We start from the raw sequence: 14622 nt of genomic DNA, 5'->3' as shown, positions 1-14622 counted from the left end.
TTCTTATCTTTCTTTTTTTCTCTCTCTCTTCCTCTCTCTCTTTCTTTCCCTCTAAGCAAAATCACTCACTTATGTAAGAAGTATTTCTGAGGTAACCTTCTTTTGGATTAAATCCATCACCACACAGGCCGATTAGAAGGTCCTGACAGGGAAGTTAAACACGTTAAAAAAACCCAAAGCAAACCACCAGGTACTTTTTAATATTACCTTAAAGACATTTAAGTTGAACGAGATTTTTGTGCAGCCAGCCAGGGGATGGCAGTATTCAACCCATCATTCACTTGTTCCTGGCTAGAAAGTGTTTGTGTAGGTCAGCTGCCTCTCAATAACTGATCACATCAGTATCTAAGGAAAGAATATCTCAGCAGTGCACAAATTAGTTTCCTGAGTCAAACCCACAGTGACAACCATCTGCATGAAGCAAGGTTGTATCACTTTTATTTATGAATTGAAACTATGCAAGTTTCCTGCTGTCCCTTGGAACAGATCTCAGTGTTCTATTTCAAAATGAAAAACAACTCTGAGGTTTGATTTTTTCTATAGACTGTACAAACTAGAGGTAGAGAGATATATAGTCTCAACAGGGAAAGCTACCTTAGCTTTTAAATTACTTGAGCAGTACATAACATACAGACATAGCTCCTGGAATGGCATTACCAAGCCCCAAGCAGAACCATAGCTAAGATTCTTCCTTTCACATACTCAAACACACTTCATGTTCAAATCTTCCAACCATCTTCCTCCCCGGCCTAATCCTGAAGCTTCCAGAGAAGCTTGCCTATGCACACTGGTTTCCAGGCTTTAAAGAATACCCCTTTGAAATGTAGTTGGTTATGATGTTGCAATTTCTGTGCCCTAAAGTTGATTCACTTCAAATCCACTTTAGCCAAATGACAATAAACCCAGAACAAACAAATGAGCTGGCTCTACACAGTCCTTGGCACCAGTTTTCCCTGAACTGATTTTAAAAGGTGTCATGTGACTTGTTCAGGCAAGGGTTTTCTCTTTCCTTGCTATGACCAGTTCTGAGAAGAAAGTTTTTGTAAGAGTAGAGCAAATGTAGGCAGGTAACATATGGGGTAAAGCCTAGAAGCTTGCAGGGTGCAGAGGGAAGTGTAACTCCTCTGCAAGAGGGAGATATGGGAAAATTATCCTCTCAAAATCTCTTTCTAATGTCTCAACATTGTATCTTTTGCATAGAATGAGATAACTAATACTGGCTTAAAATTGTATCTGCAAAACGACTCTGTATTTTGTTGTTGCTTCTGTAAACATCAAACCCCACATCTGAAGCAAGGTGTTCAGTCTCCCATATTCTTTGTAGCAACGATTTCCACAGTTTTATTGTTCCCTCTGTAAAAGGGAATAATTTCTTTCATCCACTGTGTAAAACTGAATCATCCTTTTATCAGTTTTGGCTTTGGCATGTTTAATTAACATGACAAGACACTTCTTCATAACATGAGAACGTTGCCAGAGTGATTTCCTTAACATCAGTTTTCCCTGCCTCCTTTCCTAGAGGAAATACAACTTACTGCTCATTCTCGGAGTAACTCTTCATACTGCTCCAATACAGTGCTTAATCTCAGCAGGCAGGATATTCCACAACGGCAAAAGACCCTCTGCCTGCATCCCAAGCCCCATGTATGTCCTATGATCATCACCCATCATATTTACAACCATACTGCCCCAGGAGAAGAGATAGAAGTGTCTGTTTCTAACATGGGGCATGAGAGATAAAAAATGTATTATGTTTTACATTTATGTTTGGAAGATTGCAAGATACAAAACCAACACTGAAAATAGAGGGAGTATTTGAGTGAATGGCTACTCTACCTTGAATTCCTCTGGAGATCTTGAAGGCAGAACAGCCAAGTGCTGGGAAGTGCTGGTACCTCCAGCAGCACACGGGTGAGGTGCTGGCACCCTTGGGAGCCTTGGTACAGTGCTGAGACGTAGGCACAGCGTTCCCGCTGGGCAAACACGTACAAGCCAGTGCTAAAACAGGGAAAAGCCAGACATAAACCTTCACACGCTATTTCTCATAAGCAGTGGTGGATGAGCTACCTGTGTTGCAGGACAAAGGAAAACACGGTATTGTATCACAACCAGGCCTTCGCACTGCCCGAGCGAGGCAGCTGCTGAGGGGCAACCTTTTCTCTTTGGTATATTTTTAATACACTGCACACACATGATGCCCACAGGCCGAGGATGCCGGGTCCAGGCCGGTGCAGCCGAGGCCGGGCGTGCAGGGGCAGCCCGGGGCTGTGCGGACCCTCAAGGGCAAAGAGCCGGGCGGGAAGAGCAGCCACCGGCACCACCCGGGATTCGCCTCGCGAACCGTTCCTCAAAAGCACCCATCAAATCCCCAACCACCCCAGGGCCGGGCCGCCCCTTCACGGGAGCCTGGCGACCGCGAAACGCCCCGGGGTGCGGCCGGGGCGGGCGGATGACCGGGACGCGCGGGAGGGGCGGGCGGAGCCGCGCCCCAGGGGCGGGTCCCCCCGGCGCTGCTGCGGCCGCCGCGCTCCGCCCCGGGGTGGCGGCGCGAAGGGCCGGCGGTGCAGCGCGGCCGGAGGGTAAGGGAGGCCGGCCCTGAGGGAGCGGGAGCGGGGCGCTGCCGGCGGAGGGCGCTCCGGGCCGGCCGGGCGGGGGGCGCGGTGCCCCGCTCGGCCGGGGAAGGTGCCGCGCCCGCCGGGCGCTGGGGGCGGAGCGGTGCCCGGCGGCTCCGGCGGGGCTGCCCGGAGCCCGCGGGCCCTCCAGGACGGGACGGCCCTGCCTCCCCTGCGGCCCCGGGGCGGCGGCGGGCTCGGCCGGAGGAGCCCGGCCCGTGCGGGGGTGCCGGGCCCGTGGGTTGCCCGGCCCGGAGTGGCCCGGCCCGGCTCGGCCCGGCCCGCGGCTGCCGCAGCGCTCGGACCGGCCGGAGCTGGGCCCGCAGCTCCCCGGGGCTGGAGAGAGCGCGAGTCCCCTCGGGTCGCCGTCCCTGGGACCGCCGGGGGTGGGCCGGGCTCCGTCACCCGGCTGCCGTCACCCGGCTGCTCCGGGCACCGCGGCCTCCGGCGGCCGCGTCCATCGGGCCGGGGCTGGCGGGCGGTTTGCGGTATCCCCACCTCAGGCAGGCGGGATGGGGCACGGCGGTGCTGGGAGCGTTCGCTTCAAAACGTCCCTTTTATTGCGATGTCTGTTCGAGCAGTCGCGCATCTGGTCATCTCTCCTTTTCACTTATTTTGCACAGAGCTAGGTGGATAAACTGCTCTCATCTGTTAAAAATCGGTTTAAACCTCTTGTTTAAACTTCTGCAAGTGGCTCTTTCCTGGTAGACACTTGTCGTAGAATGACTAAGGTTGGAGAGGACCTGTAAGCTCATGGGGAACACCACCGTGTTTGCCACTAAACCATGTCCCCAAGTGCCACATCCACACATCTTTTGAGCACTTCCAGGGGTGGTGATTCCAGCCTCTTCCAATGCCTGATCACCCCTTCAGTACAGAAATTTTTCTTAGTATCCAATCTAAACCTCCCCTGATGCAACTTGAGGCCATTTCATCTTGCCTGTCATTTGTTACCTGGGAAAAGAGACCGACCCCAGGCTACAACCTCCATTCAGGTAGTTGTAGAGAATCATAAGGACCTCCCTGAGCCTCCTTTTCTCCAGGCCTAACAACTGGAGCTTTTTTCTCTGTGTGATAAACTCTGCTGCTATGTATCAATTCACATACTTGCCACATTGCATTTGCTTGTAGGTGCTCTTGCATACCCACCTCTGCAGAATTAAGATATTTCCTCTTGGGCTTTGGGACTGCTCTGTGCACGAGGGCAGGGAAACCAGATGTCTGAAAAATAACCTGGCAAAATACCTTTTTTTTTTTCTTTTTCTTCAAGATAACCCTCTTTCCTGATTTGGTTGATGGTATGGTCTCTGAAACTGTTGTGATGGCCCAGGGCCTGGCATGAGTGACCAGCTGGGAAACTGGGGATGGTAAGAGCTGTTTGAGTTAGCAGTACTGTGAGCAAATATGAGGGACACCTTTGGATCAAAGTATTCCCACTACTTGCATGTTGCTCATGTGGACTGTATGAGTGTTTCAGGTCAGATGTTGCCTGGTTGTTAATGTTTCCCTAGAGTGTAATTTTGTTTTAAAGTATGAACTTAGGTAACACATTTTAGGGTGTTGTAAGATAAGGACAGCCTGCAGTTATCGTAATAAACCCTAGTGCAAGGGCAGATGTGTTCCAAATGTTATGACAGAATGGTTAAAAGGAAATAATAATGATATGGTAAAGGGGTGGAATGTCAATTTTCTTGTGATTTGTTCAGTTGGAACAATTAAAGCCTAAGATAACAGTTTATTGATATGTCAGGGTTGATTCCAAAAGGCCATGCTGCTGAGATCAGGCAGTAAATAATTCTGTGCTTTGTACACAGTTACATGATGAGAAATAGATTTCTGATGCTTGAAGAGCTCCTGGCTGTGAAGAAGAACAAGGGTAACAGTGTGCACTGGCAAACCACTATAGCTTACTCAGCTCTATGAAGAGAGTTTTGGGCTTACTTTCGAGTGATTTATTACAGTGGTAGCAACATGGTTGCAGCCACGGTGGTGTAAGGATATAAGTGAAAGATTTGCAAGGGCAGGATAACATCAGTTGGTTTAATAGGAGATGTACTTGCAAAACAGAACAAGATTTTGGGTACAGCAACTGCTCTTCAGGCTTGACTGTCATATCTCTACAGGTTGCAACAGCAGTGTCCTAGATGTTTCAACCTGCTGCACCACAAATCTTAGTGTGATGGAAGAAGTGTAGCTGATATTACACTTTAGCTTTAGGAATCTCTTTATCTTAATGTGTAGTGGGAATAAAGGATTCTAGAGACTACTGACTGCTTCAGTTCTGTAGTAAGTACTTTGGGTGTATCTGCTTTGCTTATATGAGACACTGAAGGTGTGTCTATATACATACACTCCTATATGCAGAGATTAATCCTGAGAGATTCAGCCTTGCCTGACAAAGGTATGGTTGATTGAGTGCATTTGGCAGCAGTTCCCTAAGAGAAGCGATTCAGTCCTAAGATTGTGCTGTAGCTGCTGCTTCCACAGATTCATGGTTATTTTATTTTAATTTTAATTACACTAGCTTCTCCTCAGTACATTTGTGGTTTTTTTTCTTCATCGTTCTCAATAAAGTATAATCACCTTCTTTTTCCAAACAGTTTCTGTGCTTGTCTTCCCTTGTACATTCCCATATTGAAGGCAAACAGGCATTTTTCAAGCAATAGCAGTACAGTTTTTAACCTAGGAAAACCATCTTACAGACCTTTTTTTTCATGTTTCTTTGGTGGAAGCTTTTATGTGGCACTCCTGCAGTTCTCTCTGTATATGTATCTTTTTTTTTTCCCCGATTTGGTTTAGCCTGTATTTATGTTAAAATGGTGGATAAAAATAAAGGAAAATATAGCATGTGGACAGCATTAAAATACACTAAGCTTTATTTGGAACTAGGTGATAAGATTTTGTGGAATAAACTGGCACAGATGGTGGTTTTCCAATTTCTGCTCTTTTTTCCTTGAAGTTAGGTCTGAGAAATCCTTGTTAACCAGTGGAAGGGAAGCCTCTCTCTAAACTTTTCGGACACTTAACCATGTGCAGGGATAAAACCAACCCTTGTGATTATCCTGTTTGTAGTGGATGTAAGATATTGATATATTGAGCTGAAGTATCTGAACTTCAGTCCTTGAATCAAAAAAGAGGGTTTTATTGTTTTAATGTCCTGAAAAATTTGTCTGGCTAAGCTAAAACTTGTCATTATTTTCAGTGTGCTTGGCACTGAAATTGGGAGATGATCTCAGGAACTGCCACTTGATTTCTTATTGTTAAATATGAAATAGATGTAGCAGCTGCCCTAATTTAGATGATTCTTGGCTAGAAAAGGGTACTTAGTCTCTTCTCTGTACCTTTTTTGATGAGGTATGTTGAGAGATGGATCCATTGAAGTGCTATGCTTAGTGTGGCATTATAAAAGAAAATGTGCAAACCTGTAAGCTTAATTTCAGCAGCCTATTAGCTTACCTCTGTAAGCACTTATTAGGGTGTGCCCTGTTTCATTTTTTTTCCCCAGAAGGTAATTTCTAAACTGTGATCCTGAAATTTACCTCTGTGCTGGAAATAATGCTTCCTATTACTTATTTTTTCAGTGTAGGTAGACCTCGATGCAACTTGCTTGAGTATTTTGTTTTAGTGTGCTCACATCTGGGCATTTGAAGCCGATGAAATGCAGCACACATCAACAGAATTCATCAATTTTTAAGCAAGCAGATAAGCATTTGATCCAAAAGATGTTGCTCTAAGAGTCAGTGGACTCTAGTTTTGGCAGAACTGCTTGAATCCTGCGACCAGGAATGCTCTGCTGAACATGCTGAACTGAGTCCCCAGAAGAGCATGCCAGGAACGGGTTTGGTCACAGGTATGGTGTCAGATTTTGAGCCCCTGATGTCAGGGAGGACACATTTGGGAGTGGGGTGTTTGAGCTTCATTGAAACCCAGTGTGAGCTTCAGAGGAGATGTTCTAGTATGTCAGGGTACAGAGGGACATTCTCATGAGTGTAGTGGTGCTTTGGGAGTCACCTGGGGTCGCTCATTTGCTCAGCATGTTGTCTGTGTTTGTATAAATACACGGCAAACTGGGCTGCTAAGTCTGATTCTGCTTCTTCTGTGACAGGTGACTTTTGATACAACCAGGCACTTTAGTGAAGGAGCCATAAGAGAGAGAAGCCTGAAAAGACTAAAGCTGCAAGAACAGGAGCACATTCGAAAAAGGGGGAAAAAAAGAGAGGGGGTTGAAAGGTGAGAGTATATTTTTAGAGAATGTCCCATTTTCTTGAGATTTGTTACACTGCCTCATACCGAGTCAAATACAGGAAGAGTAGGTATGTGAAAATCCAGGCTTTGAGGAAACAGGAGTTGGAGAACTTGAAACACTACTATGTAGTTGTTAATTTATGTGTTTCAGAATGAAAAGCATCATGATAATTCTGTGTAAGGCATCAGATGCAGGGGTCTTGATTATGAGAAAGGTGGGACTGGAGACATTCCGAGGTCCCTTTCAGATGGGATTATTTGATGACTCTGTAGGCCTGGTGTGAAATCAGAGAGCTCTTTCTCTCAAATTGATCTGAGGCTTGATTGCTTAAGATTTCTGCATGTGGACTTTTTGTATTGCTCTGTGCTGCAACATCATAAATGATGTTGTTATGCCCTGAAATAAAATTAATGTGACATGCATTTCTAGGTGCCTCCCAGTTGACTGGAAGATCCAAAGCTAGAAATTAATACTTTTCTCTCTTTACCCATTTTTACATGTTATTTTTTCATTGTTGATATCTTTAGGGTAGTGTTCTTAAATTTTGTGTATGAGTAATAGTGGCATATTGAAGTTTTGGTTCTCTAGATAATGTGTTTGGATGACATCCTAAACTGTCACTAGTAATTAATCATGTTATATACCTTCATGTCTTAAAAAACCCCAACACTCAGAATGCAGAGCATAGTGACATGCAACGGAAGCATAGCACGCTAGGTCTCCAAAAGGTTTAGTTGTTAATTCTTCCTTATTCAAATACTTCTTAAAAAACTGTTTTTAAACACTTATTTGTGTGAACACTGTTCCTTGAATTTTCTGGAGCTTTTTGTGATGTGTCATGTTGATTATTTGGTAGATTTACTTTCTGCAGGGCAAGGTTCCCAAAAAGCAGTGACAGCCTGTTGTGGTTTAACCCCAGCTGGTAATTAAACCTTACAACAGCTGCTCCCTCCCTCCTACTCCCTGGTGGGATGGGGGGGAAGAATCAGAAGGGTGAAAGTGAGAAAACTCATGGGTTGAGATCAAGACAGTTTAATACGTAAAGGTCATGTGCATAAGCAAAGCAAAACAAGGGATTCATTGCCCACTTCCAAAGGGCAGGCAGGTGTTCAGCAGCCCCAGGGCAGCAGAGCTCCATCACGTGTAACGGTGACTTGGGAAGACAAACACTCCAAACGTCCCCCCTTCCTCCTTCTCCCCCAGCTTTATATGCTGAGCATGAGGCCATATGGTCTGGGATATCCCTTGGGTCAGTTGGGATCAGCTGTCCCAGCTCTGTCCCCTCCCAGCTCCTTGTGCCCCTCCAGCCTCCTCACTGGTGAGTTGGGGTGAGGAGCAGAAAAGGCCTTGGCTCTGGGTAAGCTCTGCTCAGCGATAACCCCCGTATTACTCTTGTAATACCTCTTAAATGAGACCCTCCTGCTAATCTGTAGGGGAGATTTGTTAATCTAAGAATTAGATCCAAATGATTAGTCTCTAGTTGTGTCCTTGGAGACAAACAATCATGTGATGCTGTTGTCTTGGCAGTGCTTATAAAGAAAACACTAGAATACAAACAATTTGAAGAGACAAAGAACTTTCTAACTGTGGGCCTCAGTTATGTGTGTGTACTTTTTATGCCATGTTTTTTTAAACATGTTATTTTAACAAACAAGATTCCTTGTTAATCACATGTGATTCTTGGCGACTGGTTGCTTATTACTAGCACTTCAAAGACTTACATCCAATTCTCCAGGACTCAAACTGTAAAATAAGTGTCATCTAAATTGTCCCATATTGATAATTACCTAGAAAAAGACGTGGTGATGAAAAGAAGTTCAAGAGAGAAAAAAGAAAGCTAAGCTCGAGAGGAGAGAAGAGAGGCAGATAGATGGAGATGAGAAACACCCCCCAAAGCAGCAGAAGGTACCAGCTGAAGAACAGCAGTGGCCAGAGAATATGCCTGAATGGGAAGAAAGGAAATCCCTGCTAGCTCAGAGAAGAGTGGAGTCTGTCAGACTGCTTACAGTGCTGTTAAATCGTGTGAACGTAAGACTATTTTAAAACATATTTTAAATTTTGAAGGATATTTACTACATCTTGAATAATTCACTAGACATTTGATGTCTTGATGCTATTGAGAAGAATGCCTTGGGGCTGACCAAACACTGAGGCGGCCTGAGGTCTGTGTCTTGTGACAATCTCTTCTCAGTCTTGCCCTGAGAGCAAATGTAGTGCATTTTCAGCCAGAAACCTTGCTTTTGGTGCTTTTCTGAGGCATTGTCATTACTGAATAAAAAATAGGGGTGGAAGGGCTGTATCAGCTCTATTAGACTTGATCCAGCATTGCAAGGAAGGAGTTTTGGGGTGGGGACACAAGTCATGCTTTCTCTGCTTGGTTTATCTCAGGTCTACAAGTGACTGAATTAAATTGGCACAGATTATGCCTGTTGCATTTCTAATAGCCTCTTTTTTTTTTTTTTTTGGGCCAACACTAATCTATCAAGTTCATTTCAGTTTGATTCAGTTAATGTCTTGAGAAAGTCAGCAGAGGAGTGAGCAAAATTTTAGTGTTTTGAACACTGATTAATATTTGGAGGTTTAGTTTAGTGCTTTGGGCTAAAAAAAAGAATTTAAATGAAAATGGGGGTTAATTTCTCTGGGGCTTTAATTTCTAACATGGCTTTGCCTTCACTGTTTGTTCAAAAAGATTTGCTTACAAGCTTTTAACAAGTGTATGTTTTCCCCAGTCCTAGATGTAAAAGATTTCTAGAGGTCTATAATGTACTGTGAGTTGAAGTCAGAGGCTACCCTTGCCATTCTGCATGAATTTTAGGGCCCCGTAATATCTGACATTGGCCTTCTTAATTATGAAGGTGACATGTTAAATAAAGTTCTATTTTCTTGGTTTCACAGTTGGCAAGTCAAAAAGTGGATCCTTCATTGGGCATAAGGAAGGAAGATTCATTTTCTGAAACAGCATTAAAAGACATCCACCAGGAACTGATTAACTCCCACTGTCACACGCACAAAGAGCTGAAACACGAGGAAGAGTTTAAGTGCCTGTTAACCCAAAAAGGTGGTGGTTTGTGCAGTGAGGAAGGAGATGTGAGTAATTTCCATGCATCTGCTTGTCCCATAGTCAGGACGGTGTTAAATGAGCCCTCTCCAGCCCCGGGTTCTGACGGACTGCCTGGCAGAGACGTGTGCGACTCCTCTGGCTGGGGATCTTTGCTGATTACGGTCACCCAGGACAGCAGGGTCATCAAATCTCTCGGTGGAAGGGACCACCCAGCACTGAATGCAGCTCACACACAGACAGTGCCTGAGGAAGATGATTGCAAAAAGCAAAAGGTTTATGAGACTGATGAATTCATCCATTATTTACTGAACTACTATCAGACACCGCACTATGCACGTGTTTGCTTAGAGCCAAAAAACTCGGTGAGCAAGTCCTGGTGGAAGAGAGTGGTGTCTGGTGACGGTGGTGGTTTTGACATCAGCTTGAGTAACAAACATGGGCAGCACCTCAGAGAAGTGAGTCCTGTACAATTTCTCCAGAAGAGAAATTGTAGTAGCGATAGTAATTATAGACTGGTGATCACTGTTGGGGAACTTGAATCAACAGACAAAGTGTCAGAAAACAAGGTCCATGGGGGCAAGTTTGCAAAAAAGTTGCAAGTGCAGAGGAATGACTCACTCACTGTTGATAACTTACCACATGCAGTTCTGAATCATTCTTTGGAGTGCACTGCTGTTACTTGTGATAAGGAGTTCAAACAAGAAGATGGTAGAGATGAAGGCACTATATCATACGAAACATGTAGATCTGCTTGCAGATTAAAGGATTTGTTGGAAGAGATCAGTGATTCTGAGTACTTGAGAGAGGCATGTGGCAGCTCAATGAAGAGAGCAGAAAAAAGATGTGAAGAAATTTACAGCAATTGCAATAGAGGGTGCTTGCCTGCAAGAGGTGAGGAAAGAAAATTGCTGGTTTACCATAAAAATGTAGCTCTGGAAGGTCAAGAGAAGGAAACCAACAAATGTAACTCCTGTTCTAATTCTGTCCATGAGGGCTTGACAAGGCAGTGGGAACATAAGCTTAAAAAGTCATGCAAGCGGTCTAGTAGTAAAATAAGACACGAAGGACAGAAAAGTGAGAGACAATCCAGGGAAGAGGAGAGGAATGCTCATAAAATCAAGAAAAAGCGAAAAAAGCTTTCTTCTAATTTTTTATCCGATGAATGTGGCTTTTCAGAGACGGACAGTTGCATGCAGCTGGAGTCGCTCAGAAAGATACGGAGAAAATGTAAGAAAATGTTCCACAAAAAAGTGAAATTCAAGACACTTCACACCACCATGGCAGCACCAGGTGTGACCCCTCGTGATGGCTCACCCCTTCAGGAGACCCTCCAGAGGAGAGGTGAGAAAGAGGGACACCACAACTAAGGGGACTGAATTTGACAGACTCTGCAGGTGAGGTCAGTCGCCACAGTTCTTACAGTGATGAATGGTGTTTTTAAAAAGAGTTTTAAAAATTATAACTATGGCATAAAGAAGCAGTGCAGCTTCTCTGCAATTACAGGTTTGTTCAGTTTAGCTCAGAAGCAGTACACACAGCTGCAGCTGAAGAGTAGTATTTGTCTACTTAATTGGGTAGCAAAGTATCTGGCATGGGCGTTTGCAGATGGGTGCTTATTCTGTTAAAAGAACATGCATGCTAACAACATGCTTTAGACAATTAAAACATTGATAGGCAATTAATATGTGGCACAGCTGTGTGGGGAGTACTGTCAGAGGTTAGTGAATTTCTGTAGAGGTAATCATCTGATTTTCATGCAGGATTGCTATTGGCAGTTGTTACAGCCCGTTCACAATTTACTGTGCTTTCAGTTGGTTGGTGGACACCTTATACCACCTCCCCATACCCTTTTCCCTTCCTGCCTGCTTGACAAACTCATTTCAAGTAACTTTTTCATATACTTATCTACAGGAGATGAGAAGAAACTAATGCTGGGAAGAGAGATGGATGAAGACGTCAGAGGATGCCCTCTATTTCCTCTTGAGATAATTCAGACAAACCCCTGCTCAGATACTTTCTGTGGAGCAGAACCCAGAAGAGGATGCTGAACAGCTACGATATAATAGTTCTGAATTTTTTGTACAGAAGTGGGAGAAGAAAGCCCTTTGATCATTAAAAGGTATATGAAATACTGGTTTGGGTTTTTTTTTGCTTAGGTAATTCCTTTGGTTAGAATATCTGACTGGTGCAGTGAGCCACAAAAGCAGAATCTGTGTTTGCCTTTTGGATAACAGAGGACCAAAACTTTCCCCAGGGCCAGACAAACTTTCATGGACCGGCTGCTAAGAATTTGAAAGGACATGAATTGAGATCTTGGAGAGTTATACTTTGATTAAATGTAGGGAATCATGTAAATATCAAAATCACAGTATTTAGTAATGAGTCATTGGAAAAAGGCATACTTGTCAATCCTAGAGCAAGCATATGAAGTGCCTCCTCAATCAGATTGTTATAATGATGGGACTGGAAGGTGTGGGGGACATTTACACTCAATTGTGTGAAGTAATAGATTTCCAGATATGAAAAAAAATCTCATCTTCTGTAAAACCCACACTGGAAAAATACTTGTTTTCTATTCACAATTCTAGAGGTGTTTCTGAAAACTTGCTGGTCTTTGGGAGGAAGGATTTCACTGAACTTGTGCTCGATGTAGTGTTCCCAGGAATCTGAATGGTTGTCTAAGCAAAGCTCTGAGTGTTGGATAATGAAAGGGCAATGCTTCTCAGCCTGCTGCTGACAGTCCTCTGTAAATGCAGGTTGACAGTTTGTTCACACAATTTCCAAGGCACGTGTGGTGAGGTAGCTATTTAGTACGAGTTTGCTTACAAATAATTTCCAGAGGAATTGTGAAATGTTGTCGGACTTGTGCTGCATGTAGGTAAAAATGTGAAAATGCAGTCTAGGAGCTTGAGTTATATCCATATTTATTCAGCTGGCTATATCTAGAAGACAGCCACAATTGCTTTTGGACAAAGTTCCTTAGCAAGATATAGAGGACCAGCTCAAAGTTCAATACACTGATTATTGCAGCTTTCATTTTATTAATGCTTTATTTATTACATGCCAGTAGACTAAGTTAATGTGAAAATGTTGCCTTCATTACATAGAATCTTACCCATATTTGTAACTTCTGCTCTAATAAATAGTAATAAAAAAGAATAATTGTAATTGTTTGTGGTAGATAGATTTTCCCCCAGTCTTCAATACTGGTGATTCCTACAGGCTTCTAAGCTAGGTTTCATCAGCCTTCTCTGTTCATATGTTCAGATGTTGAGTGCCTTTTCAGGGTTATGAATGACAAATGGTTGCTACTCAAAGTAGTGTTAATCTATTACTTTTATCTAAAAAGATCTTATTTTCTTGACAGAAATATTTTCTGACTATTTTGGACAACATTTATGCCCCTCTTAAGTCTCCTTTTTAGTATTTTATACAGTTCTAATGAAGATCAACTGTTGTACTTGTTGACTGTGTAAAATGTTTTCAGTTGCACTGATGTGACATACCAAGGGTGTTTTTTCTCTATGCAATATTTGCAGATTAAAGATGACAAAACTTCCCCCTCTGTCAATCCATAGGCAGTTCTGTGTCCATGAGTACCTGTTTCCCATGAGACAGGCCTTTTGATTACAGGTGAGGAAGTTATTTCTTTTTGTTAATCTGGGGGAGAAGGAACAAACGATTTCCTTCAGTGTAAATTTCCAGTGTTTTATCAACATGCTGGCACAATATTCAATAACAAATAAACACTCCAGTTCTGCAATTGCTTCTTGCATTCACCTACATTGATTGAAACTGATAAAGCAAATCCTCTGTCTCCAAGTCCTCATTCCATGTAAAACCTCGTTAGTAAATAAAATATGCATGCACTTTAAATTGAGACACCATTGTAATCTTCATACTGAAACAGAACTTTTGGGATTCCTATTTGTTTATAGGTGACATTATTTAGAATCTGTTTTCAGGTGTTTTAATGTTAATTCATTACTTTTCACAAGATCATAGAATGGTTTGGATTGGGACCTTAAAGACCATCTTGTTCCACCCCCTGCCATGGGCAAGGACACCTTCCACTAGACCAGGTGCTCCAAGCCCCATCCAACCTGGCCTTGAACCCTTCAGAGATGGGGTAGCCAAAGCTTCTCTGGGCAACCTGTGCCAGGGCCTCACCACCCTCACAGTCAAGAATTTCTTTTTCCTATCAGCACATTTAATATGAGCCCCATCCTTTCATATGCTGGACTGCTCAGTAAATTATATTATCCTGAAGTCTAATCTTTAAAGAGACATGTAACAGCTTGCTTTAAAACTTTTAAAATACATAGCTTTGTAGATTGGATTTTAGTAGTTACAGGAGTAAATGTCACATCTCGAGTATGAAAGTTACCTAATGTTTTGGCAATTAGAACAATTATTAGGTGAAAATATGCATTCAAAGCAGCATTTATATAGTTCAGCAGTGGCAATGTAGAACACCTTTCACTTCAAGCCTGGTGTGTGCTGTTGTGCCCAGCTGGTGTTTCAGGAGGCTGGGTTCTTTTTATGGAAACAGTTTAGTCTGACATGTATGAAGTAGGGCCCTGAGACTGCAGACCTTGCCATCAAATCTGACTTTTTGTACAGAACTAATGCAAATGCCTCCTCATAGAGCTGGTAAGAACTGAAGTCCTCTCAGGGAAGTTGGTTGAACAAGGCTTTGTTAC

The 14622-nt window shown here is 43.4% G+C and overlaps 1 protein-coding gene across 4 annotated transcripts; it reads left to right on the top strand.

The window, feature by feature from the left end:
• The first annotated feature begins 2500 nt into the window (after positions 1-2500).
• On the top strand, positions 2501-13799 carry LOC113985563 (A-kinase anchor protein 17B). Of its 4 annotated transcripts, none has more exons than XM_027716401.2 (7): positions 2501-2579; positions 3883-3979; positions 6194-6462; positions 6718-6842; positions 8650-8886; positions 9754-11260; positions 11831-13799. In XM_027716401.2, the coding sequence occupies exons 5-7, from the start codon at positions 8797-8799 to the stop codon at positions 11965-11967; spliced, it is 1734 nt and encodes a 577-aa protein (XP_027572202.2). In that variant the 5' UTR covers positions 2501-2579; positions 3883-3979; positions 6194-6462; positions 6718-6842; positions 8650-8796; the 3' UTR covers positions 11968-13799. The 4 variants fall into 4 exon arrangements, with proteins under 4 accessions (XP_027572202.2, XP_039243702.1, XP_027572206.2 ...); XM_039387769.1 differs by lacking the exon at positions 2501-2579 and having other exon boundaries at positions 3015-3979; positions 9754-10810; positions 11096-11260; XM_039387768.1 differs by lacking the exon at positions 2501-2579 and having other exon boundaries at positions 3005-3979; positions 9754-11313.
• Positions 13800-14622: the final 823 nt, after the last annotated feature.

The sequence above is a fragment of the Pipra filicauda genome, unplaced genomic scaffold (genome assembly GCF_003945595.2).
Source record: "Pipra filicauda isolate LSUMZ 115617 unplaced genomic scaffold, ASM394559v2 scaffold58_size5111680_pilon, whole genome shotgun sequence".
Taxonomy (NCBI): Eukaryota; Metazoa; Chordata; class Aves; order Passeriformes; family Pipridae; genus Pipra; species Pipra filicauda.
Note: the sequence above shows the minus strand (reverse complement) of the source record. Positions and strands in the feature narration are given on the sequence as shown.